Consider the following 24,845-nt stretch of genomic DNA (forward strand, 5'->3'; position numbering starts at 1 on the left):
TATCCACAAGAGGACCTCTCCTCTTATTCCATGACTGCTAAGCTTCCTCAGAAGCCTTTGGTGAGGTACCTTGTCAAACGCTTTTTGAAAGTCTAAGTACACTATGTCCACTGGATCACCTCTATCTATATGCTTGTTGACACTCTCAAAGAATTCTAATAGGTTACTGAGACAGGACTTTCCCTTGCAGAAGCCATGCTGGCTCTGCTTCCGCAAGGCTTGTTCTTCTATGTGCTTGGTTAATCTAGCTTTAATAATACTTTCTACCAGTTTTCCAGGGACAGAAGTTAAGCTAACTGGCCTGTAATTTTCGGGATCCCCTCTGGATCCCTTTTTGAAGATTGGTGTTACAATTGCCACTTTCCAGTCCTCAGGCACGGAGGAGGACCCAAGGGACAAGTTACATATTTTAGTTAGCAGATCAGCAATTTCACCTTTGAGTTCTTTGAGAACTCTCGGGTGGATGCCATCCGGGCCCGGTGATTTGTCAGTTTTTATATTGTCCATTAAGCTTAGAACTTCCTCTCTCGTTACCACTATTTGTCTCAGTTCCTCAGAATCCCTTCCTGCAAATGTTAGTTCAGGTTCAGGGATCTGCCCTATATCTTCCACTGTGAAGACAGATGCAAAGAATTCATTTAGCTTCTCTGCAATCTCCTTATCGTTCTTTAGTACACCTTTGACTCCCTTATCATCCAAGGGTCCAATTGTCTCCCTAGATGGTCTCCTGCTTTGAATGTATTTATAGAATTTTTTGTTGTTGGTTTTTATGTTCTTAGCAATGTGCTCCTCAAATTCTTTTTTAGCATCCCTTATTGTCTTCTTGCATTTCTTTTGCCAGAGTTTGTGTTCTTTTTTATTTTCTTCATTCGGACAAGACTTCCATTTTCTGAAGGAAGACTTTTTGCCTCTAAGAGCTTCCTTGACTTTGCTCGTTAACCATGCTGGCATCTTCTTGGCCCTGGCGGTACCTTTTCTGATCTGCGGTATGCACTCCAGTTGAGCTTCTAATATAGTGTTTTTAAACAACTTCCAAGCATTTTCGAGTGATGTGACCCTCTGGACTTTGTTTTTCAGCTTTCTTTTTACCAATCCCCTCATTTTTGTGAAGTTTCCTCTTTTGAAGTCAAATGTGACCGTGTTGGATTTTCTTGGCAATTGGCCAGTTACATGTATGTTTAATTTAATAGCACTGTGGTCACTGCTCCCAATCGGTTCAACAACACTTACATCTCGCACCAGGTCCCGGTCCCCACTGAGGATTAAGTCCAGGGTTGCCGTCCCTCTGGTCGGTTCCATGACCAACTGATCTAGGGAATAGTCATTTAGAATATCTAGAAACTTTGCTTCTTTGTCATGACTGGAACACATATGCAGCCAGTCTATGTCCGGGTAGTTGAAGTCACCCATTACTACCACATTTCCTAGTTTGGATGCTTCCTCAATTTCATATCTCATCTCAAGGTCTCCCTGAGCATTTTGATCAGGGGGACGATAGATCGTTCCCAGTATTAAGTCCCTCCTGGGGCACAGTATCACCACCCACAACGATTCTGTGGAGGAGTCTGCCTCTTTTGGGGTTTCGAGCTTGCTGGATTCAATGCCTTCTTTCACGTATAGAGCAACTCCGCCACCAATACGTCCTTCCCTGTCCTTCCAATATAGTTCATATCCAGGGATAACCGTATCCCACTGGTTTTCTCCATTCCACCAGCTCTCCGTTATGCTCACTATATCAATGCTCTTCTCTAAGACCAAGCACTCCAGTTCTCCCATCTTGGTTCGGAGGCTCCTAGCATTAGCGTACAGGCACTTGTAAGCAGTGTCTCTCTTCAAGTGTCTTTGGCACTTGTGGTTAGGCCTGTGGTAATTTTGCTCTTCTGAATTTATATCCTGTGCCCCTGCTCTCACAATGCCTACTTCTAGGCCTACCCCTTTTAAAATTTCATCATTTCTTTGGTTTTTATCCCAGGGGGGAGGTTTATTCCGAACCGGACCTTTCTCAGCTCCTGTCGGGTTTCCCCCCTCAGTCAGTTTAAAAGCTGCTCTGCTACCTTTTTAATTTTAAGTGCCAGCAGTCTGGTTCCATTCTGGTTCAAGTGGAGCCCGTCCCTTTTGTACAGGCCCGGCTTGTCCCAAAATGTTCCCCAGTGCCTAACAAATCCAAACCCTTCCACCCGACACCATCGTCTCATCCACGCATTGAGACTGCGAAGCTGGGCCTGTCTGGCTGGTCCTGCGCGTGGAACCGGTAGCATTTCAGAGAAAGCCACCTTGGAGGTCCTGGCTTACAGCATCCTACCTAGCAACCTAAATTTTGCTTCCAGGACCTCACGGCTGCATTTCCCCATGTCGTTGGTGCCAACGTGCACCACGACCACTGACTCCTTCCCAGCACTGTCTACCAAACTATCTAAACGACGGGCGATATCCGCAACCTTCGCACCAGGCAGGCAAAACACCTTGCGGTCTACACGCCCATCACACACCCCACTGTCTATGTTCCTAATGATCGAATCACCCACTACAAGGATCCCTCCACCCCCTGGAGATATATCCTCGGCACGAGAGGATAGCTGCTCATCCCCCAAGGAATGGGTCCCTTCTAAGGGATCATTTCCCTCTTCCTCAGCTGGATGCTCTCCTTCCCCGAGACCATCGTTGTCCATGATAGCAGGAGAGCTATCATCGTTGGAGTGGGACACAGCTATAACGTCCCTGAAGGCCTCCTCCACACACCTCTCTGCCTCTCTCAGCTTTTCCAGGTCCGCCACCTTGGCCTCAAGGAAATGAAGTCGTTCCTGGAGAGCCAGGAGCTCATTGCACCGAGAGCACACCCACGACTTCTGTCCAACAGGCAGATAGTCGTACATGCTGCAGGCGGTGCAAAACACTGGAAAGCCCCCACACCCCTGCTGGCTTCTTACCTGCATAGTTTTGTTTAAGGTTTATTACGTCAATGGGTTGGAGACTGCGGTTTAGTTGAGGTCAGGGAACAGACGGGCAGAGTGGGGGGCCCTGGACTCCTCGCCCTGCTGCCGAACTCGCTCTGCTGCTTAACTCGCCTTGACGCTTCGTCAGCTGGGGCTCCCTCTAGCTCGTGGAGCTAGTGTTTTCCATAACACTGTGACGCCCACTCTGTGCCAAGTGAGTTGCATGAAATTCCATCACTGAATGAAGTCCCAGCTAAAAACCTCGCCACTTCCAAAGGCTTTTACACAAATCTCTTTTTGCTGGTTTATCTTTGGTGACTTGGTGACTGTGTGTTTTTTTAATGGGGACTAGGCTTTGATGTAAATATATGTGACTTGTTAATATTTGTGATTTTAATGCAGATTTTATTAATGTTTGTGTTGCAGTTGTAAACCATCTGGAGTTTCTTTGAGAATTAGGCAGGGTATACATTCCTGGCTGGAAAATGTAGTGATCTAATCTTCTTGGAATTTAATAAAGTATTTCTGTGAAGAAACTTTGTAACAATATTTAGAGAGCCAATATTAGTGAAAGCTTGTTTTAAAGATCACTTTAAAAAAGAAAAAAAAAGAAAAATCCCTTGACCTCTCTGATAGCAAAACACTAACAAAGCATCCTGTTCAAGGATAAATGAAAATTAAATAAAATGAACAAGTAATCTGAAACACAAGTCTCCTTGTCAAAAGAAAACAATGTGAAATATAGGGGGGTGATTCTTGGCCTAAAAAGATATACATTGACAGAAGCTTTAAAACAGGGGTGGTGAATGCTGAGGCTGATGTTGGATTCCAGCTCCCATCTGGAGGGTCACAGAATCACAGAGTAATTGAGTTTGAAGATACCTATAAGGCCATCGAGTCCAACCCCCAGCTCAATGCAGGAATCCAACTTTCACAGGATCCCCTTCCTTGCTTTGAAAGAAGGGGAATCCCCTTATAAATACTCTGCTACCAAATGAAAACAATATTCAGAATATACCTTAAAAAAAAAAAAAGCAATACATAAAGCAGAGTACACTAGCTGCCCCACTCTGACATACCGGATATGAGATCTCTTTAGTTTGCTCCCTTGTTTCTCTGAAAGCAAGCTGCACTAATAGTCCCATGGGAGCAAGGAGCTCTCCTTCCATAATGAGTTTGGATCCAGGTCTGCTGACATGTGCAGTGTGGAACAGCTGGCGAGGGGTTTGTCCATATGTTTTTATCATAGTCTCTAGGGCTCTTCTTTGAACTGGATCTTCAACAGCCGACACATCCATTCCAAAGTATGTCTAAAATGTGAGCCAAATACAAGAATATAATTTTCTATTGAAAAGACAAAAAAAAGGTTCTTGCTGCACAGTCTGATGTGCTTAACATGTGACTACATCTACATGTGCTTTAGACTTTATGAATTAGACAAAACTCTTGAGTAGCCAGGTGCAATATGAAGCTTAGACAAAGAGTACCACAGTGGAGGTGGGAGCATGCTAAAATACTTTGCGCAAATATAATTTCCAGTGATTCTGAACGATAAATCAAAGACAACAATTTATGAAAAAAAGATACTTACAGCAGGATGAAACACATTGATAGCTTGAACAGAAGCCTTGCCCTTTTGTTTATACCCAAACACTAAATCAATCCAATGGCAGATTGTCTGGGACACATGGTCAGACTCTAACGCTTGACGGTGGATCAGGATAAAAAGCCGGGGATCATTTCGAGCCCAAGGTGGGAGGTTCACGTGGTTCACTCTTTCCCCATTCTGACGCACCCCAAAATCAAATCCTATAGATATAAATGGTGATTTTTTATTAGTTGGCTTCATTGTACCCAATAAAAGAAGAGATGATCACATTTGCAAACTACCTTTCCTCCAAGCACCTCATAGCAGTCTACACAATGTTCCCCTCATCCCAATTTTATATTTTCAAAAAGTCTATGAGATAGCTAAGCTAAGTTCAAATCCCTGCTCAGCAATAAAGTTCACAGTCAAGTCTCATCATCTGAGTTCAACCTTCTATAAAATTGAAATCCTTTCACTTTTCTGGGCACAAAACCACATACTTTTCAAAATTACTATTCTAAAACATTGAAAAAGAGTGTATTATATAGTTAGGTGCTGCTAAACCACAAAAGTATCTGCAATTACCATTTACATCCTAGTATTTCACTGACATTTGTAACATCCCACTCAACAAATGTACCATTACAGTAATAATCACTGTAGTTTAAATTCCCAGACATTCTTCACATTTAATGAATTCAGCCACCAATAAAACTTTCTAGAATTTAACCAATAGCAAATTTCATTGGCTCCAGAACCCAACTCCTAGATATCATCAGAATTAATGCTGCAGAATTCAGGGCTAACATTCTAGGCTAAAACCAATGTCTCAGTTCACATGCAATGTGAAACCATAGTTTAGTATTACATCTTGGACTTGTATGCTCCCTCATCCCTTCCTGCAGCTTGGCCATGAGGAAGATATTGAAAACATTCACTTCTGTTTCCCACTAACTGTGGTTTGTTGTTGTCTCTTAGCTGGGAACTGTGATTAGTTTCTGTAAACCACTCAGAAAAACATTCCCACACAAAATATTTAAAACATTAAAGAAAAAAATTGAATTTAAATAAGGATATAAGTTAGCCAGACTGAAGAGCAAGGCAAAAATCAGCACCTCAAATGAGGCAGGAAAATGAATTAACTCTCCGTGGGAGGGGCTGAGGTGTCAGTAAGTTGGAGTGTTAACTCTTTCCTGCCTCAAGCAACAGGAGAGGAAGACAATACCCACTTGGGGGTGTCCTGGTGACCCTGGAGAATGACTTATTATCAACGCCATGCTTTCAATCTCTTCTTTACAGTCGTTCCAGAAAAGCAGAAAAGAGGGGAGAGTGCATGAGACCAAGGCTTGTGGATGTAATACTAGACTATGCTTTATCTATAGAAAACTTCAATTCCACTTTTACCCTCCAAAAGGAAACATTCAAAGCAGCTAACAAAGTATATATATGTCTACTGAGCCCTGTCCATGGTAAATTTTGAGCGCAGGAAAGCTCTATTGTTCCAGGAAAGTCATACATCTTTGAAAGAAAAACAGAAACACAGTTATGAGCTTAGTCAGGTTCTATACTTATTCTAGAACACTGTTCTTCAAACCCGGGTCCCCACGTGTTGTTGGACTACAACTCCTATCATCTTTGGTCATTAGCTAAGCTGGCTGGGGGAGTTGTAGTCCAACAATATTTGCAGACCCAAGATTGGAGAACAGTGTTCTAGAACAAACTATAGGTGGTCATAGGAAAATGCCTTATACCGTCACATCATTGATCCATCAAGCTCAGTATTGCCCCAGTAGTCTTAAATCTTCTCAGTCTTAGGAACCATGCACTTTAGCCCAAATATACATATGGGAACCCACTTCTTGATTATCATCCTATATTTGTATGATAGTAGTGGGTTTTTTTGATCCACCTAGTCCCAATCCACCAGCTGAAGAGTAATGGGACACTTAGTGACAGCAGCTCTCCTGAGGTTTGTTTCCCAGCCCTTCCTGGAGGGAAAAGCCAGGGACTGCACTTGGGACTTTTTGCAAGCAAAGCATGTACCCTACATGGGAACTACAGCCTATCTAAGGAGCATCCTTATAATCTACCACTCTCTTTTGAAGGTTGCATTTCAGTTGCCCACCTATCTTTCCCATAAGGAGACTAAGGCTTCCATCCTATACACACTTACTAGGACACACCTTTCCCAAGTTGTTCTTTACTACAACTTCCATTATCTGACCACTGGTCATGCTGGCTGAGGCTGATGGGAGGTGACTTCCAAAATATCTGGAGAGAACAAGGTTAGGGAAGGCAATAATAGGACACTTCCGACTATATTTAGTGAAGTTTACTTCCAATTAAATATATATAAGATTGAGCTGTAAATTTTTAAACTCTTAAACATTGCAAAACAAATGCTTTTCTCATGTTGGAGTTCTTTTAAACTTCTTTCAAAAGAGCTGCCCTTTTATTTTGGGGATCAATATATCCTTCTCTATTGCTTTCTAGAGTATTATCCTTCACAAGTCCAACTTATCATAACATGGTTGCTCAATGGCCCCCATTCTCACAATCCACACAAAATCCATGGCATTGACAATTATATCAAGGTGCAAATGCTATCGCAGAATCTTACTCCCATTGACCTAACAACATGGAATTTCAAGATGTGATTAAAATAGTGTTGATATTACCAATGTTCTTCTGACCATTAAGTCTTCCAAGTATAAAAGCATAGCATCTGTGGAGTCAGAAATTCCAACAGTTGGCAACACCACCTTCCAGTACAGTTGATTGTCCACATCCCTTCCTTCCCTTTCACTCTTTGACAAATATGTATTTGTTCATATATGGGGTTATTAGTTTTACTGCAATCAATGTGAAATACACAGTGCCTTTTTAAAAGCAATACTGACTTGATATTCTTTCAGCATACCTTCTCTATTAACCAAAAACTCAGGAAGATAAAAAAATTCTGGAATGAGCTCCTTTACATCAGTCATGGATTCATATGATGAAAGGCGCCACGTTGTGTTGGTGGAGTGGAAGGTTCTGTCTGGAATATCAAAACTCTGATCTGTAAAATGAATCCATATTAAACTGATTATCTGCATTAAAGAACCTTTCACATGAACTATACATTTATGGAACTCTATGACAGGGCAAAATAGATCCATACTGTATATATGGGGAAATAATCCACATTTGGTTTATTTTACCCTAAATGTATTTATTTTCATTGAACTGTGTGCATGCGCATGTATATGCTTTCCATGGTGGCCCCACATTTCTGCAAGTCATCATGGGTTAATTTCTAAGGATTCTTTTACACTCATATTAATAATTTTTAAATTGCTTATTGGGCTTCTGGGTTCATAGCTACATCAAGGTATTTATGGAAAGGTGTATGCCACCTTTCCATAAAACATGATGTTCAAAGAGGTTTAATACTACAATGTGAAAAAAACTAAAGTATCAATATAAAAAATTGCCGCAGTATCTCTCTCTCTCTCTAGGGTGCACACCTTAACGTGGTGAGGAGGTTTGAGAGTGTTGAAGAAGCTGAGAGCAATGCCATCAGGAGACCAAGGGGCTAGACTCCTAGCTGCGGCACCCAAGGCGGAATGGTCAAAGCTGAGACACCAGACTAAGATGCATTCAAACTCAGAGGAAGGCAGTGGTAAACCACCTCTATATATCTCTTACCACGAAAACCCTATGAACAGAATATCCAAAATGCAACACGAGATAGTGCTGGAAGATGAGACCCCCAAGTCAGAAGGCACTCACCAAGCTACTGGGGAAGAACAAAGGACAAGTATGAGTAGTGATGTGACTAATTACTCAGCTGGGTCAAAGCTGAAAGGAAGCCCAGAGGCTGATGCGCACAGATGCGAAAGGAGAGTCCAGAGTCATACAATGCACACAATAGGAACATGGAATGTGAGAAGCATGAACCAGGGAAAGTTAGAAATTGTCAAGCAAGAAATGGAACATATCGTCATTACAATACTTGGCATGAGTGAATTAAAATGGACGGGAATGGGACATTTTCAATCGGGCAACTACAAAATATTTTATACAGGAAATGAGAAATTAAGAAGAAACGGGGTTGCTTTAATAGTGAGAAGTGACGTAGCAAAAGCAATTAGGAGCTACAATGCAAGGTCTGAACGAGTGATATCAATGAGATTAAATGGGAAACCTATTAACATAACCATCCTCCAAGTCTATGCTCCAATGGGAACTGCAGAAGAAGAGGAATTGGAGAGATTTTACACAGAAGTACAGGAAGAATCTAATCACACAACAAAACAAGATGTGCTGATAAACATGGGGGACTGGAATGCAAAAGTAGGGAACAGAGAAGAGCTAGGAATTGTGGGGATATGGGGCTTAGGAGACAGAAATGAAGCAGGAGAAAGACTTACTGAATTCTGTGTGAAGCCAATTATTTGTTTCTTGCGAACACATTTTTTGAGCAACCAAAAAGGCGACTGTACATGTGGACACCAAATGGTCAATATAGGAATCAAATTGATTATATAATTGGTAGCAGAAGATGGAGAAGTTCCATACTTCCGGCAAAAACAAGACCAGGAGCACACTGCAGTATAGATCATGAACTGGTCGTATCAAAAATGCCAATATACAATTTAAATAACATCCCAGAAGAATATAAAGATCAAATAAGGAACAGGTTTGAGGCTCTAAACTTAGTTGACAGAGAACCAGAAGAACTATGGAGTGAAGTTAGAGACATTATCAGGGAAGAATGCAAAAAGACAATACCTCTAGTTAAAAAGAGAGAAAGACCCCAATGGATGACTGACAAAACTCTTAAACTGGTTAAAGAGAGAACGAAAGCAAAAGCAAAAGCAGATACAAACATGGTCAGAACCCTAAATGCAACAATACAGCAACTAGTATGTAGGAACAAAGATAACTATTACAATAGTTATGTATAGAAATAGAAGAGGACAACAAAAAGGAAAGAACAAGAGCCCTATTCCAAAAGATTAAAGAAATGAAAGGGGAATTTAAACCAAGAGTAGGGATGTTGAATAATCAACAGGTGAACACACTGAATGACTGAGATGAGATAAAAGGAAGATGGAAGCAATACACTGAAAAACTCTATAAAAGAGATGCAAGGATGACAGATTCATTCACGGAGGAACAATATGATGAAGAACCAGAAATTTTAGAATGTGAGGTGAAAGCTGCTCTTAAAATGCTTAGAAGAAACAAATCACCAGGAACAGATGGCATACCAAAAGAGTTGCTACAAGCTACTGAGACTGAATCTGTCCAAATTTTGACAAAAACTTGTCAACAAATATGGAAAACTAAAGAATGGCCCACAGACTGGAGGCATTCAATATGCATCCCAATTGCAAAAAAAGGGGATCACAGGGAATGCAGTAATTATCGAACTATTGTCTTAATATCCCATGCAAGTAGAGTAATGCTCAAGATTCTACAACAAAGGTTCTTACCATATATGGAGTGAGAAATGTCAGACGTTCAAGCTGGATTTAGAAAGGGAAGAGGCACCAGAGATCATATCGCAAACATACGCTGGATAATGGAACGGACCAAGGAATTTCAGAAGAGAATCACCCTATGCTTTATAGATTACAGCAAAGCCTTTGACTGTGTAGACTATGAAAAACTATGGAACGCTTTAAAAGAAATGGGGGTGCCACAGCATCTGATTGTCCTGATGCTCAACCTATACTCTGGACAAGAGGCTACTGTAAGGACAGAATATGGAGGAACTGATTGGTTCCCAATTGGAAAGGATGTGAGACAGGGGTGTATTTTATCATCCTATTTGTTTAATCTATACGCAGAACATATCATACGGAAAGCGGGATTGGACCAAGATGTAGGAGGTGTAAAAATTGGAGGGAGAAATATCAATAATTTAAGATATGCAGACGATACCATACTACTAGCAGAAACCAGTGATGATTTAAAACAAATGCTGTTGAAAGTTAAAGAGGAAAGCAGAAAAGCAGGACTAGAACGTCAAAAAGACTAAAGTAATGACAACAGATTTATGTAACTTTAAAGTTGACAATGAGGACATTGAACTTGTCAAGGATTATCAATACCTCTACACAGTCATTAACCAAAATGGAGACAATAGTCAAGAAATCAGAAGAAGGCTAGGACTGGGGAGGGCAGCTGTGAGAGAACTAGAAAAGGTCCTCAAATGCAAACATGTATCACTGAACACTAAAGTCAGGATCATTCAGACCATAGTATTCCCGATCTCCATGTATGGATGTGAAAGTTGGACAGTGAAAAAAGTGGATAAGAGAAAAATCAACACATTTGAAAGTGGAGAGCTTTGCGGATACCATGGACCATGAAAAAGACAAATAATTGGGTGTCAGAAAAAAATTAAACCAGAACTGTCACTAGAAGCTAAAATGATGAAACTGAAGTTATCATACTCTGAACACATCATGAGAAGACATGATTCACTAGAAAAGACAATAATGCTGTGAAAAACAGCAGGGAGTAGAAAAAGAGGAAGGCCAAACAAGAGATGGATTGATTCCATAAAGGAAGCCACAGACCTGAACTTACAAGATCTGAACAGGATGGTTCATGACAGATGCTCTTGGAGGTCATTGATTCATAAGGTTGCCATAAGTCGTAATCGACTTGAAGGCACATAACAATATATGCACTAAAATCAGACTCATAACAGCCAGTATCATAATATCCACATATGGCTAACAAAACAGCAATGAATACAAACAGGTTCCACATAAGTGTTATCAATTAAAAAGTATACATGAAAACATAAAGCATTTTTACCTTGATAAGCTAAAAACATCTTTGTGAAAGGAGGCATTCTAACCAAAAAGTGAAGTACTGTTCCACTGTTGGAGTAATGAGATCCATAGTGATAAGGCTGCACAGGGGGCATTGGGTCATCTTCTCTAGCTCCTTTACGGTATTCTTCTTCTAGATACTGCAAAAAGAATGATATATAGAAATAGGGCTGTTTCTGCCCAAGAAATCACCACCACATTGACATTGCCCTTTAAATCAGTAGTAGTCCAAGATAAAATAAAAATAAACTCTATTTCAAGCATTTGATATTCCTTTTCTTTTAAAGCTGCTTTGAGATTCCTTAGGTCTGATAATTTAAAAAAGAATGCTAGTGCTTACTATTAGGGTGGAATATGCAGAACTCCAAAGTGAACTCATGTGATTCAATCCAGGTGGATCATGTCCCAAACTGGCTCGTGAGCCCACTTTAGTCTGCTTCAGAATCTGTAGTCCTATGGATCTCATTACAAAGTAGTATAAGGACTGCAACACTTCCTCTCTGTTGTTGTATTTTTAATCCTTTTACAAAGTTCCAGAAGTCATTCAGTCTTTACTGCCTGAAGTGCTTACTGTGAGGGGCTTCTTGCTGGCACCCACTTTGAATAGAACAGAGCAAGTCCCCCTGGGAGTGATGTGTCTAGATGACATTCCATCACTCTTAGAGGGAATTGTATGGGGAGGAAACATAGTTACCCCCATGTAAAAACCTTCAAAGGGCCTTGCTATAGCCTCTGCAGAGAAAACATGCTGATTTGGGAGGAAGGTGTTTGGATCGAATGCAGTGGGGTCCCCTGTGAGCACCAAACAGCTAAGCAGCACTGACAGGGAGCCTAAATTGCAAGGGAACAATCAACAGCTCACTTTAAACTCCCTGTTGTTCCTTTCCAGCCATGCCCGTGCCTGCTCCATGCCTAACGTCACATACATCAGGTGTGGGGCAGGTGGGCATGGTTTGTGGCAAACGGCTTCACAGGCCAAATTCAGAGCCATGCCAGGCCTATTCAGGCCCATCAGCTGGAGGGTTTGCACCACTGCTGTTTTCTATTCAAAGCATGTAGTGGCAATAAGTATCACTCACAAGCCACTCCACATGTTGAATGTAACCCTTTAAAAACCCAGAGATAACACATAGCAGACACCTTCTCATGAACTATACACACACACACATTGATATGGTACTTTTTAAATAACAGTTAAGAAGCCAAAGCCTCTTCACAGATTGTCTCATAATATTTAGCAAATAGTTGTAACTGACTGTTTGGCACAGCAGCCTAACAACTGGTTGAAGGATGAGCATTAGTAGCCCTAAAAATTCTTCATACAACTTTAAATGTAGCTGACTAAAATACATGCAATTATCTCTTCACAAAAGCCAGTACAGGGAGGAATGTTGAGTTATGTTTCCTCTCACTTACCTGAATCAGCAGCCAGGAATGTATGCATATGTTTGCAAAATGCAAAGCAAATTCCGTAGTACTAGTGTTACATAAAGCTCTTTTCATACCAGTTTAGTACTAAACACAAATGAATTAGATATTTTAATACCTTGTATGTGTCCACATAACGATCTTCCTTTTCTTTTGATTGTACAGCTATTGGTTTGACCAAAGTTCTGAAATAATACAAATATTATCAGCTTGTCAATTCCATAAATTACTGATACTTGCTGTATTTAAGAAACACAACAATGAACAGAAATTAAATGGGTGTTAATTAACAAAAATACATGAATTTGACAGCAAGTGGTAAATTCAGTAAATGATTTTAAAAGGAACAATTCATTACATTTCTCATTACCTATAAACAGATGGATCATTTAGGTCCAGAGTTTCACTAGTATAGTCGGAAAGTATAAAGGGAAATACTGGATATTGCATAAGATCATTGAAGGAACGGCCAGCATGTTTGTTTAAATGAGTGAGGTATTCAAAATTAGTGATCTGTCCTGTGTACCACAGTTGTGTTAATGCAGTAATGTTGCCATACTTCAAGAGATTAGGGAGGTTGTTTGTTAGGATGTGGTGGTACACATCATCACGCACCTAAAAAGAATCAAAACATCAAGTTTTTAACTAAACCACAAACGATCTAGTCTCCTGAAGCATGCATATTTTCAGTTTTATAGTATATTCACATGTTTATTTTGGTACTTCAGCCAGATACATGCAAACACCTACATGCATTCATGTATTGGGGTTGGAGAGATCTACCCACACAAGGGAGCTGTCAGAAGGTGATTTTCCTACCTCTTCCTCTTCTCTCCCAGACAGCCTCCCAAACCCTCTGAAAACACCTTTCAAGGATTGAGGGACCCTGCTGAATTAGTTGGGCTGTGGCAGGGGCAGGGGGAACACTGATGGGAAAAATCACAGAGGATTTAGTGGAGGCACTTTCTGTCCCACTCACAGCCTGCCCAGGAGGTGGTGAGGAAGTCACCTTCCAGTCATCCCTTCTGCAAGAAGATCTCTAGATCCAATCCTTGGTATATAGTAATCTCAACAGCGTTTAGGTAATCATACATATTTAAATGGTTGTCCTCCATTCCCAGCATAAGCCACACACATACACAAACTATTCATGCTATTATATGAATAACTACTGTGCCAACAATTAGGCAGATTCAGACAGTGACTGCTAGGGGTGGAGACTTTTCAGCAATAGCCCTCCAAAATGTGGATCCTCATCCCAGAAGATCTAAGACAGGCTTCCTCTCAGTCCTTTTGCAAGGGCTGTCATTTTTTAAAATTTCATCAAGCCTTTGAATGAAATTGTAGTTTTCTGATATACTTTGTTTCATGTATGACAATGTAGCACTGTTATACATTGTTTCTGTTTTGGTTGTTGTTGGCTGAATACCCTTCTGAGCTTTTGGAGAAAGTGGTATAATTTAATAAATACAAGACTCTACAACAATAATGTCAAGACTGCCAAAAGAGTCATTCATTCATATTTTGGGACACTCAAATGATGTATTCTGTGTTAAGATGTTTTTTACTCTATCTTTTTCTGTATATATCATTCCTGTACCCGTGCCTTGACTGTTGAGAATCTACCACAGCAGTCATCACTGAAAGTTAATTAAAATGAAACTGAATACTATTTCTATCAAATTCCATTTACCATCTCACTAACCATTTTAAATAAGATTAAGAGGTTTTAAAACTAACATTATTTTCCCCTATGACCAACAACAAAAGATACCACTGTGATCGACCTCGCACCAGATAAAAACTTAAGAAAAAAAACATACTCAGGTTAAAGCCAACAATTTTCTCCTTGCTGAAAAACAAGTTCTTTCATTGCTTTTATGAAGAAAGAAAAAATAGCTTTATTATTCTGTATAAATAAGCTGAATAATTTTATTTTGGTATACAGTAAATAATTTATTTAGGCAAACTGTTCCTCAATATTGCAACACAGTCATGGGAAATATTTACCTTTGTGTTGTCAAAAGCCAACAATAAAGTTCTGCCATTTGTTAAAAATATTTCTAAAGCATTGTCTCTTAATTGCCACCAACGCTTGTGTACTTCTTTGATTTCTTCAAATGTCCAAGAAAATGATGCTGGTTCAGTTTCACCATGAAAGCTCTAAACAAAATACAGCACATTATTAGCCTTTTATACATCATATGGATTTAAAATGCCTTTCTTTATCATGCCAATATTTTGTAAACTTTCAGATATTTAATAGTAAACTGAGTGGCATATAAATACTACATTATCTAAATGTATTATTCTCTATTTTATAGCATACTTGACCCAATAAGCATGGGGTCCTCATGGCCAGCAGCAGTAATCGGCCTGGTCAGTCTCTGGACAACAGCTCAGAACCTCAGAAAGGTCCACTGCACCATGCCACCACTCACTGGCCCACGCTTCTTCCCACTAGGACCCTAGACCAGATGAACTAGGAGGAAGGCATCACTCATGAGGACTGCTCCCTGTATAAAGTGTTCAAGTGGAGCCCTGAGATGCTCTCGCTCGAGTCTCTCTGCTTCCTACACATGAGGAAGAGCTAGAAGAGCATGGAAGTTGCTGGTTGTGCCTAGGATGCCCCTTTCCAGTAGATGGTCAATAGGCAGCAGGCCTTCTTGATGGGACAAGCAAGTGCTATGCCTCCCTTCACCACTGCACTGTAGGCAGATGCTTGCTTGTCATGAACACAGCAAAATGTTGGTTGGTTACTGTGTGCCTGCATTTTCTCCAACCCTTCTCACTAGGGGTGCCCATGATTCTGGAGAAGTTTGTCTCAGATGAACATTCTGGTCTCACCTAAGAGTACCTGCTAAGCGGCAAAGAAACATTTGGTCTTTCCATGAAACATCTCTGTGCATGTTAAAGATGATATCATGTGGGTAGCTAGTTCCACCTAGTGGTTGAAAGCAGAAAGAGCACTGCTGAATTTTGCAGGGACTTCCTGCCCTACATAGCTCCTTGCCACAGTTCTTGATAACAAGCCAACAAACGAGAAGAGAACATGATAACAACCACACCAATAGGAAGAAACACGAACAGCATTCATACACTCTCTGCTAGAGGCCTACTCTGGAGTAATGATATATAGTTTTATACTGTTTAAATTTTTAACTTGTGTTTTAAATTGTTTTCATAAGATCTGTTTTAAATTGTATTTGTTTTAATGTTTTTAGTTACTGTAAACCGCCCAGAGAACTTCGGCTATGGGGCAATATACAAGTATAATAAAATAAATAAATAAATAATGATGGCAGCCCAGCCCTCCTAGGGAGTGGCCCTGAGATCATCTTTGACATGCACAGAGAAGACAGTTTCATGGTAAGACCAAATGTCTCTTCTCCTGTGCACAGTAAAAAATGATCTCAGGTGGGACATACCAAAGCTGACCCAGGTAGGGTGGGGATATTGCTGGGCTGAAAAAACATTATTAGTTGGAGATGATGTGCTGTAGAACTCTTCTCCCAAAGGCCGCCTCAGAGGACGCGTACATGTTTATTTTGTAATGCCTGATAAACGTATTAGGAGTAGCTCATGTAGCTTCTCTGAAAATCTCTAGGAGAGAAGGATTGTGGGAGAATGCTGCTGATGTGGCTGCCGCCCTAGTGGAGTGGACCACTATCATGACTGGGTGGACCACCCTCAGGGAAGCGTACACAAAAGTGATACATGCTTTAATCCACCTAGCTAGTGTAGAAATGAAAAACTTACTCCCTAATGACGCTGGGTGGAAGGACACAAACAAGATATCTGTTTTGCGGATGGATTTTGTTTTAGAGATATATACTTTTAAGGCTCTTCTCATTTAAGTGAGTGCCATGCTTTCTCTGTAGGATGAACCAGATTAGGACAGAAAGAGGGAAGCACAAGCTCTTGCTGACAGTGAAAGGTAGACAGCACTTTAGGGTGAAATGAGGGACAGTGCGGAAAACAACTCTATCCTTATGAAACACACAGTAATGCTTATCAACAGAGATGGCATTCAGCTCAGACATTCTACGGGCCAAAGTAATGGCCACAAGAAACAAAGCCTTAAAAGATAGTAGACAAAGAGAGACTTAACTGAGAGGTTCAAATAGGGGATTTTGAAGGGCCATTAAAACTTTGTGCAGGTCCCAAGTTGGGTAGCAATGTACTGTAGCTGGCACCAATATCGTTGCTCCACAAAGGAAACGTTTGAGGAAGGGATGAGGTCCCAGAGGGTTGTCTGGGGATCCGGACAGGATGGCCGATAGTGCTGAAGCCTGGCGCCTCAGGGTATTTGGCCTGAGATCCAATGATATCTTGGAGGAAGGAGAGGATCTCGTTGATACCTGCTTTCCTTGGAAGAATCCTTTTGTTCTGTGACCAAACAGAGAAGACCTTCTATGTGCCCTCATGTATCCTAAGAGTGGATGGACATCTAGAGGCCATCATTGTTTCCACCACTGGAGGTGGAATGCCTCTCCTCAGGAGACATCGCCTCTCAATCTCCAGATATGAAGCGCCAACCACCCTGGGTCTGGATGGAGAAGTTGTCCCTGCAACAACAGCTCTTCCTTGAGGGAAATTTCTCATGGAAAATCGACCAATAGGTCAAGGAGTTCCAGAAACCAGGGTCTTCTTGGCCACCAAGGAGTCCTACCAGTAGGACTGTTGCCATTTTGGCTCGAATCTTTTGGATTACCCTGGAGATAACTGGAAGTGTCGGGAAGGCATACAACTGATCTGGAGGCTACTGGAATGTCACAGCATCTATTCCTTCTGCCTGTGGCATTGCATACCTGGTGAAAAAACTTTTTGACCTGGTGGTTGAGATGGGTGGCGAAGAGGTCCACTTTGAATCTGCCGAAGCACACCACTATCTCGTGAAAGGCCATCAGATGAAGCTTCCATTCTCCCTTATGGACTTTCTCTCGATTCAACCAGTCTGCTTTTCCGTTGTCTTCCCCTCTGAGGTATTCTGCCAGGATTGAGTCCAGATGTGTTTCTGTCCACTGAAACAGAAGGCTTCCCTCTGGAGGTGGAGAGAGTGCATGCCTCCCTGATGGTTCAAATGAGCTTTGGCTGACATGTTGTCTGTTCTAACAAGCACCGCCCCCAACTGCCTTGACTCCACGAAGTGTCTTAGAGCCAGATGAATTGTGCGAAGTTCCAGAAGATTAATGGGGAGTGCAGATTCCTGTGTTGACCATGTGCCTTACACCATTTGGCCATCGCATATGGCTCCCCAGCCTGTCAGGCTGGCATCTGACATGATTACAGTTTGTGGGGAGATCACAGAACGGCACACCCTTTAGCAGATTGGTCTCATGTGCCCACCATAATAGGGTCTGACGGACCGCCAGTGACAGTGCCAATCTCCAGTGCTGCCTGGTCGCTATCTCACTTTTGAAAGGAAGTAGGGCCCACTGCAGGGAGTGAGAGTAATGACATGTCCATGGAGTACTTTGGAAGGTTGAGACAATGAACCTCAGAGGTGCTGCTAGTTGCATGAGGTCCACTAATGGGGAAGACAGAAGACTGGAAACAAAGCCCTATGAGGAGAGACTGAAAGAACTGAACATGTTTAGCCTGGAGAAGAGAAGACTGAGGGGAAATATGATAGCACTCTTCAAGTACATGAAAGGTTGTCACACAGAGGAGGGCCGGGATCTCTTCTCGATCATCCCGGAGTGCAGGACACAGAATAATGGGCTCAAGTTGCAGGACGCTAGATTTTGCCTGAACATCAGGAAAAACTTCCTAACTGTTAGAGCCATACGACAATGAAACCAATTACCTAGAGAGGTATTGGGCTCTCCGACACTGGAGGCATTCAAGAGGCAGCTGGACAGCCATCTGTCAGGAATGCTTTGATTTGGTTTCCTGCATTGAGCAGGGGGTTGGACTTGATGGCTTTATAGGCCCCTTCCAATTCTACTATTCTATAATTCTATGTGATACTGCTGCACATATCTTGTTTATTCTGTCCTGTGCCACCCTTATGATTCCCTGCTGTGAGTCTACAGTGGCCCTGAGATGTACTATGCAGCAGGACAGATATAGCTGGTTCTTGGCTAGGTTGATTAAGAAGCCATGGTCCTTCAGACAGGCCAAGGTGACGTGCAGATCTTCCCAGACCTTGTGTAGCAATTGGGACCAAATCAGGAAGTCATTCAGGTAGGGGAAGACATGGACTCTCTGTGTCCTGAGTTGTGCCACCAGGATAACCACAATCTTCATGAATACCCTAGGGGCAAATGATACACAAAAGGGCATGTAGGGACATGCAGGTATGCCTCCTTCAGTTCCATCAAGGTGAGGAAGTCTCTCCTTCTCAAGGCCTCCTTGACTGACAGCAAGGCATCCATGCAAAACTTGTGGTATTTTATATAATTCAAGTTCTTCAGGTCGAGTACCAGTCTAAACGAGCTGCCTTTTTTCACGACGGTGAAGAAGAGTGAGCAATTTCCCAAGAATCTCTCCTCTGTCGGGATGGGATCTATTGCTGTAATTTGTAATAAGTGGGAAATTGCCTGCTGGATCCTCTTGCTTTTGTCTGCAGACACCGAGACGGGGGATGGCATGAATTTCATCGGAGGAGGGAATGTGAATTCCAACCCCAACCTGTAACGGAGGGTGTGTAGCACCCATTGGTCCGATGATGTCTCCCTCCACCAATGAGCAAATCATTGGAGCCTGCCTCCCACCGGAGGGGTGCTGGCGTCAGAATTAATGTTTATTCCCATGCGACTGGGATCCGAACCCCAATCTATTGGGGAAGTGTTGTTGGCCCTTGACCAGGTTGTGTTGTCTATTCCAGAAGGGACAGCTGGAATGGGCATCCTTTGCCCTTCCCGATGTCCTGGAGCCTCGAAAAAACATAAAAATGCCAGCTGACAATGACCTTGCTGAAAACTGCATGCCATCAATAGATGCATCTGCCATGAAGGTCACCGTCCGAGAAATGTTTAGCAGAGACTTGTGGGGTTGGGCCGGATTCTGCTGCAGACAATCCAGCAGGTCTTCCAACCAGAGAAGGGAAGCTCTTGCAAACACCAAGGAGGCTGATGCTGCCTGAATGGATAGCACACTCACCTCATGGATCCTCCTGAGGCCCTGATTCATTTTGCATTCTGTCGGGTCCTTGAGGTGGGCATCCGAATCCTTTCGGTTCAAGGATAAATTCAGTAAATTCACTATGGGAGTGTCTACCAGCAGCATTTTCAGCTGGTCCATGATGTGTTGCTCCAGTGTATAATATTTGTTAGTGGTTTGAACTGACTTCTTAAATTGTAATGGCACATCAAACTCTGACTTGATCACTGAGTAGTAATGATGGAAGTTTTAGTACCCTTGACTTAGGTTTTCAGTCTGGACACACTGTTGAAACTCTAGATGCTGAGGGGGCTGGAGGATCTTCCGGGGAATTCAGACTCAGTGCTTCCATCGCCTTGCACAGGAGGGAAAGAAAGTGAGCTTCCTGGAAGATCCTGTTGGTCTAAACCTCTTCAGATTCCAAGTCCACAATCCACTGTTCTTCGTCAAGGAGGATTAACTCATTGACTGGGTCAACAGTCAGATTGTCTGGAAGTGAGAGTGTCTACCCTGGGTGGTGGTATAAGGGTCCGGTGATGTGCGGTTCGGTGGTGGCCACATGTTTGAAGATGAGCAGGCTATGGAGGAACCCTGCACCACTTGTGTCTTTGATGGTGCATGGGTGGATGATCCTGATGCCACTGTGTCCTCTGGGAGGTGCTGTGTGGGAGCTGAAGAGGCAGACAGGTCTCTGGCTAGGTCCATCAAAAGAGATTCCCTCAGACGGTCCTTCAATTGTTGTAGCATGTCTGCTGATAGTTGCAACTGAAGAGGCTGAGCGTGAGAACAGAGCTGGTGCACCCCCCCTGCTGATCAGCATGGGGACAAGAGGAGGAAGTTGGGACACTCCCCCCCACCTCCTGCAGAGCTTGGAGAGACGTGGGTGTTTTGAGAAAGCTGTGAAAACCTCAGGAGCGGATTTTGTAGAGAAAATGGAATCTAAGAAAGGATGGGGTTGAGCGCACTCTTCCTCAGATAAGGATTCTTGGTGTCTCTGTGTCCTGCAGGTGGTAATAAGAGAATCCTTTCCTGCAGCTCCCCTCTGGTTATCAGGGTCTAGCCAGTTGTGACTGACCCACCTGTTATCTTCAATTGCCATGCCTTCTGAAGCCGCCCTGCCTGCCAAAATATATGCCTCAGCCACCTCCTGCCTGCTGGTAGAGGAACGGGGTATCGCTGCCTCTGCCTCAACATCCATTCTTAAGGAAGGCCCCGAGGCTTGCCTTGGTAATGGCGCTGGTGCTGTGTCTGGTCTGGGTGGAGGCAGAAGTGGTTTTAGGCTTTATTCTCAGACTTGCTGGTTGCTGTCCCCATTGGGAACAACCATGCTGCAGGTCTTATAGGGGTCACAGGCCACAATGGCGGCTATCTGAAGATGCTGGTGTTGCTGGGGGGGAGGAAGATGGTAACCCCTGTGAGGCTGGAGAGTCTCTGTGGTAGCCCCCTGTGGACGGGGGCAAGAAGCTGCTGGTGGTGTCAGGGAGAGACCAGTCCTCCTAAGCAATGCTCTCTAGGCAACACCGCTGCTTGTTGCAGGGGAAGCCTTTGAGGCTGCTGAGCCACTTGCCGCTGAGGTCCCAGTGAAGGCTGGAGCGAGCTGCGATGCTAGCTGGGGGGGCTGCTAACTAGCAAGTGGCGGGATAAATGCCAGTCCTGAGGGCGGGGGGGCACCCTCTCTCACAAGTGGCTTCATGCCACGGTGAGGTCTCCAGGAGCAGAGAGAAAACTTTAAAAAAAAACACAAGGAAGGAGACACAGGCAAGAAACGCAAACACCAAGAATGGGACAGCAAAACAACTTAAGGAAAATAGCACAGACACACAACAATACAGGCCTGAACCAACGGAGCAGAGAGAGGGATCAACCGTTCTTGGTGAAGGCAGAAAGAGAAATGTGGCAAGGAGCTACACAGAGCAGGAAGTCCCTGCAAAATTCAGCAGCACTCTTTCTGCCTTCAACTACTAGGTGGAGCTAGCTACCCAGCTGAGATAATCTTTTACAGGAGAATGAGCTTCACTGTAGGGAGTCTTCAGTGTAGGATTTTGTCCCATGGCCTATTACCAGTTCCTCTTTAGGTGTTTTCACCAGTGCCGGTACTTTGTGGGCAGCTGCTGCAATTGGGAGCCAACTCAACCCCATTAAAAAGTGACAGCACTGCATGCTTTCCTGCCTTTCTGGCCTCTGGTCTGAAACCCCTTGATGAAAATTCCAAAGGTCTGCTCAGAAAGAGGGAGGTATGAGCACTTCCATGTTTTATATATCAGTTAGATGCCTGATGGTGCAATCCTATATACATGCCTGCTCAGACCTGATGAATTTAATGGGACTTAATTTGCAATTTTATAACTGGAAGTAAGCTATACCTCGAAGTTATACTGTCCACAAAAAATGCACTTTGTATTGTTCTTCTTTGACAACAGAAGTTGCAATATTGGTCTAACTTTGTTTAAGTTTAAAGGGGTGGAGCCAAGAGGGAGGGGTATGGTTTGAGGAGGCAAGGGAGGAGGCAAGGGATCCACTGATGCCTTGTACCCAAGGGTCCCCAAAATCTGGAGCTGGCCCTGAACACCTTCCATGGACGTTACATAATTAATAAATGATCTTTTCATAAATCCATTCACTGCAGCTGATAAAACAATGCCTTAGTTAGAAGTTTTAACCCCTGAAAAGAAAAACAAACCTCCCAAACCACTTTTAAGTGTTTCAGTATAGTTTCCTACTTACGATGAGAGGACTACTTCTGAAATATTGAGATAATTGCTCACAAAACACATTAAAAAACCATGCATATGAACTCCTGGGATTTTACACAAACACAGGTTATGGCTAGAATTATGCTAATAAAATGCAGCTTTGATGTTGCTAGCTGGAACGTATAAAATCTTAATGATCTTTACTGAAAGAATATAATGTACCCAAATTATTAATTATTTTCTTTCTTTTTTTAATATAGCTTGACCAGTTGAAATGCACACCATTGCAGTGGCGGGGGGGGATATAAGTCAGGAATTGATAGTAAGATAGTTATAGATGGTTCAGTACAACACAGGCTTCTGGTGATAGAACTTGCTCATATCATTGATACTCCTGAAACATTTGTCATTTCATTTGTATGTTGTGCTATTATATGAAAAATTTGCAATAAAAATGTTTACCAAAAAATGCAGTTTTGAAAACAAGTCAGTACACGTTTTTTTACTTACCAAACTTTCAGTTGTATCAGAAGCATTGTCTTCCACAAAATACATTCCACATTTGCCTGCACCATGAAAAACATTTCTGAATTATATGGCTTGTTTTTCACCTACTTTGTAATACAAACATATTGTGAGAGGTATTTACACAGCAAATTTCCACTGATATCAGACTGACATGAACATAAGTCTACATTACATTTTCAGCAAATGGACACTTTCTAAAAGTAAACATGGGACGATATCCAGCATTGCTCATTGCCAGAATGGGCCCACTGACATCAATGGATTTAAGCATTCATTGCATTAAACTCTTGTGAAACTGTCAAAATGTTATCCTTTTAAATCAGTTATTAGTTTATCCTCAAGGTCTGAGAGATGTTTGCAGACAGGCACTGGGAATATATAGCCACTGTGGTAGCAGCAATAAAAAGACCATACTGGAATTTTTGTGGGAAACCATATACATTGCACAACGGATAATCCCTGAGCACTCTTAACGCTAATATTTTGCAGGTACACAAACTATGTAAAAGTATAATATTGGCCTACAAAAAGGAAGAGGCCCTTCTTTAACAACTGCTCTCCACGTTGCCCATTCACTTTCCCCTCCTCTAACAGTTCTGCTTGCTACTTCAACTATCACCCATCACATCTCTCTTTTTGAGTGACTGCTTCTGGGACCCGTTATCACACTCAGAACCCTTGGGTAAGTAGTCAGGAAGCATAGCATTTCCTCCTTTCCAAAAAGATCTATACAGGACAGTTGAGAATGATGTGTCCCAAATGCTTTGGGTCCCAGTAAGAGTAGTCCATCATTAAAAGTATCATGGAGCAGGTAGAGGAGACAGTTGAACACAAGTCATACAGGAAAGGAACACAAGAACATAAAGAAGAGCCTGCTGGATCAGGGTAGTAGCCCATCTAATCTAGCATCCTGTTCATAGTGGCCAGACAGATGCCTATGGGAAGTCCCAAAACTGGACCTGAGTGCAAGAGAAAAAAGCCCAAAATACAGAAGTCAGCAATGTAGCTGACTGATTATTACAGACAGAAGGCTCTGGTATGGCAGGGGTACACCTTACCATCCTAGACACAAGAACCTAAACTATAAAGATTAGTCACATTTATTTACCAACCATTATGAACCTCTCTGCCACATTTGATGCTCCAAATGTTCTCATTTAGACAAAAATATGTATAGCCTGTAGAAATGTATTTGACACGCTAATGGCCAAACTACAAATCATGTTAAATGTGTGATTGTATTTAATAACATGCCTTCTTCCAACAGCTACAGTGGCCCCTAATCAGGATCAAGACCACAGCACTTAGGGAGGGGGGTAACATTCCCATCTGCACCACCCCAACCCCCACTGTAGTCCCAACGGAAATCCCCCTCTCTCTTCAAAACCACCATTGGGCCTTGGAGGAAAACCTCTTTTGGCACCAAAGGAAGCTTCCCTCCAGCGGCTAACAGCAGTGATGAAGAGTTAGCAGATCCTCTGGGGGCTAATAGCAGCTCTGCAGTTTTCATTGGAATCACATCAGGGAAGGGTTAAATCCACTGTCGCATGCACTGCCGTCTAGATCCTGATTGCCTTCCCACTGCATGGCTGTAATTTAGAAGAATCATGCATTTAACATCATGCCCTGCTTGACCAGAGGAATAATAGCTTTCTCCTGCAAGTTTTCTTTCCAACATTTTCCAAGATATTAAAAGGCACTTTTTATAAAGCAGTGGCTTTATATAAAGCAA

The 24,845-nt window shown here is 42.4% G+C and overlaps 1 protein-coding gene across 6 annotated transcripts in view; it reads right to left on the minus strand.

Moving 5' to 3' along the window:
• The window catches only part of LYST (lysosomal trafficking regulator), a 160,745-nt gene that overhangs the window by 22,153 nt on the left and 113,747 nt on the right, over positions 1-24,845 (minus strand). For all 6 annotated transcript variants that reach the window (XM_061624550.1, XM_061624547.1, XM_061624549.1 and 3 more), the window contains 8 exons: positions 23,096-23,151; positions 14,796-14,948; positions 13,156-13,400; positions 12,904-12,970; positions 11,341-11,497; positions 7,442-7,582; positions 4,525-4,742; positions 4,013-4,243 (listed from right to left, as the gene is read on the minus strand). In XM_061624550.1, the coding sequence (XP_061480534.1) occupies positions 4,013-4,243; positions 4,525-4,742; positions 7,442-7,582; positions 11,341-11,497; positions 12,904-12,970; positions 13,156-13,400; positions 14,796-14,948; positions 23,096-23,151 (1,268 nt within the window). The remainder of the gene's footprint in view (positions 1-4,012; positions 4,244-4,524; positions 4,743-7,441; positions 7,583-11,340; positions 11,498-12,903; positions 12,971-13,155; positions 13,401-14,795; positions 14,949-23,095; positions 23,152-24,845) is intronic.

Source organism: Rhineura floridana, chromosome 4, assembly GCF_030035675.1.
Source record: "Rhineura floridana isolate rRhiFlo1 chromosome 4, rRhiFlo1.hap2, whole genome shotgun sequence".
NCBI lineage: Eukaryota > Metazoa > Chordata > Lepidosauria > Squamata > Rhineuridae > Rhineura > Rhineura floridana.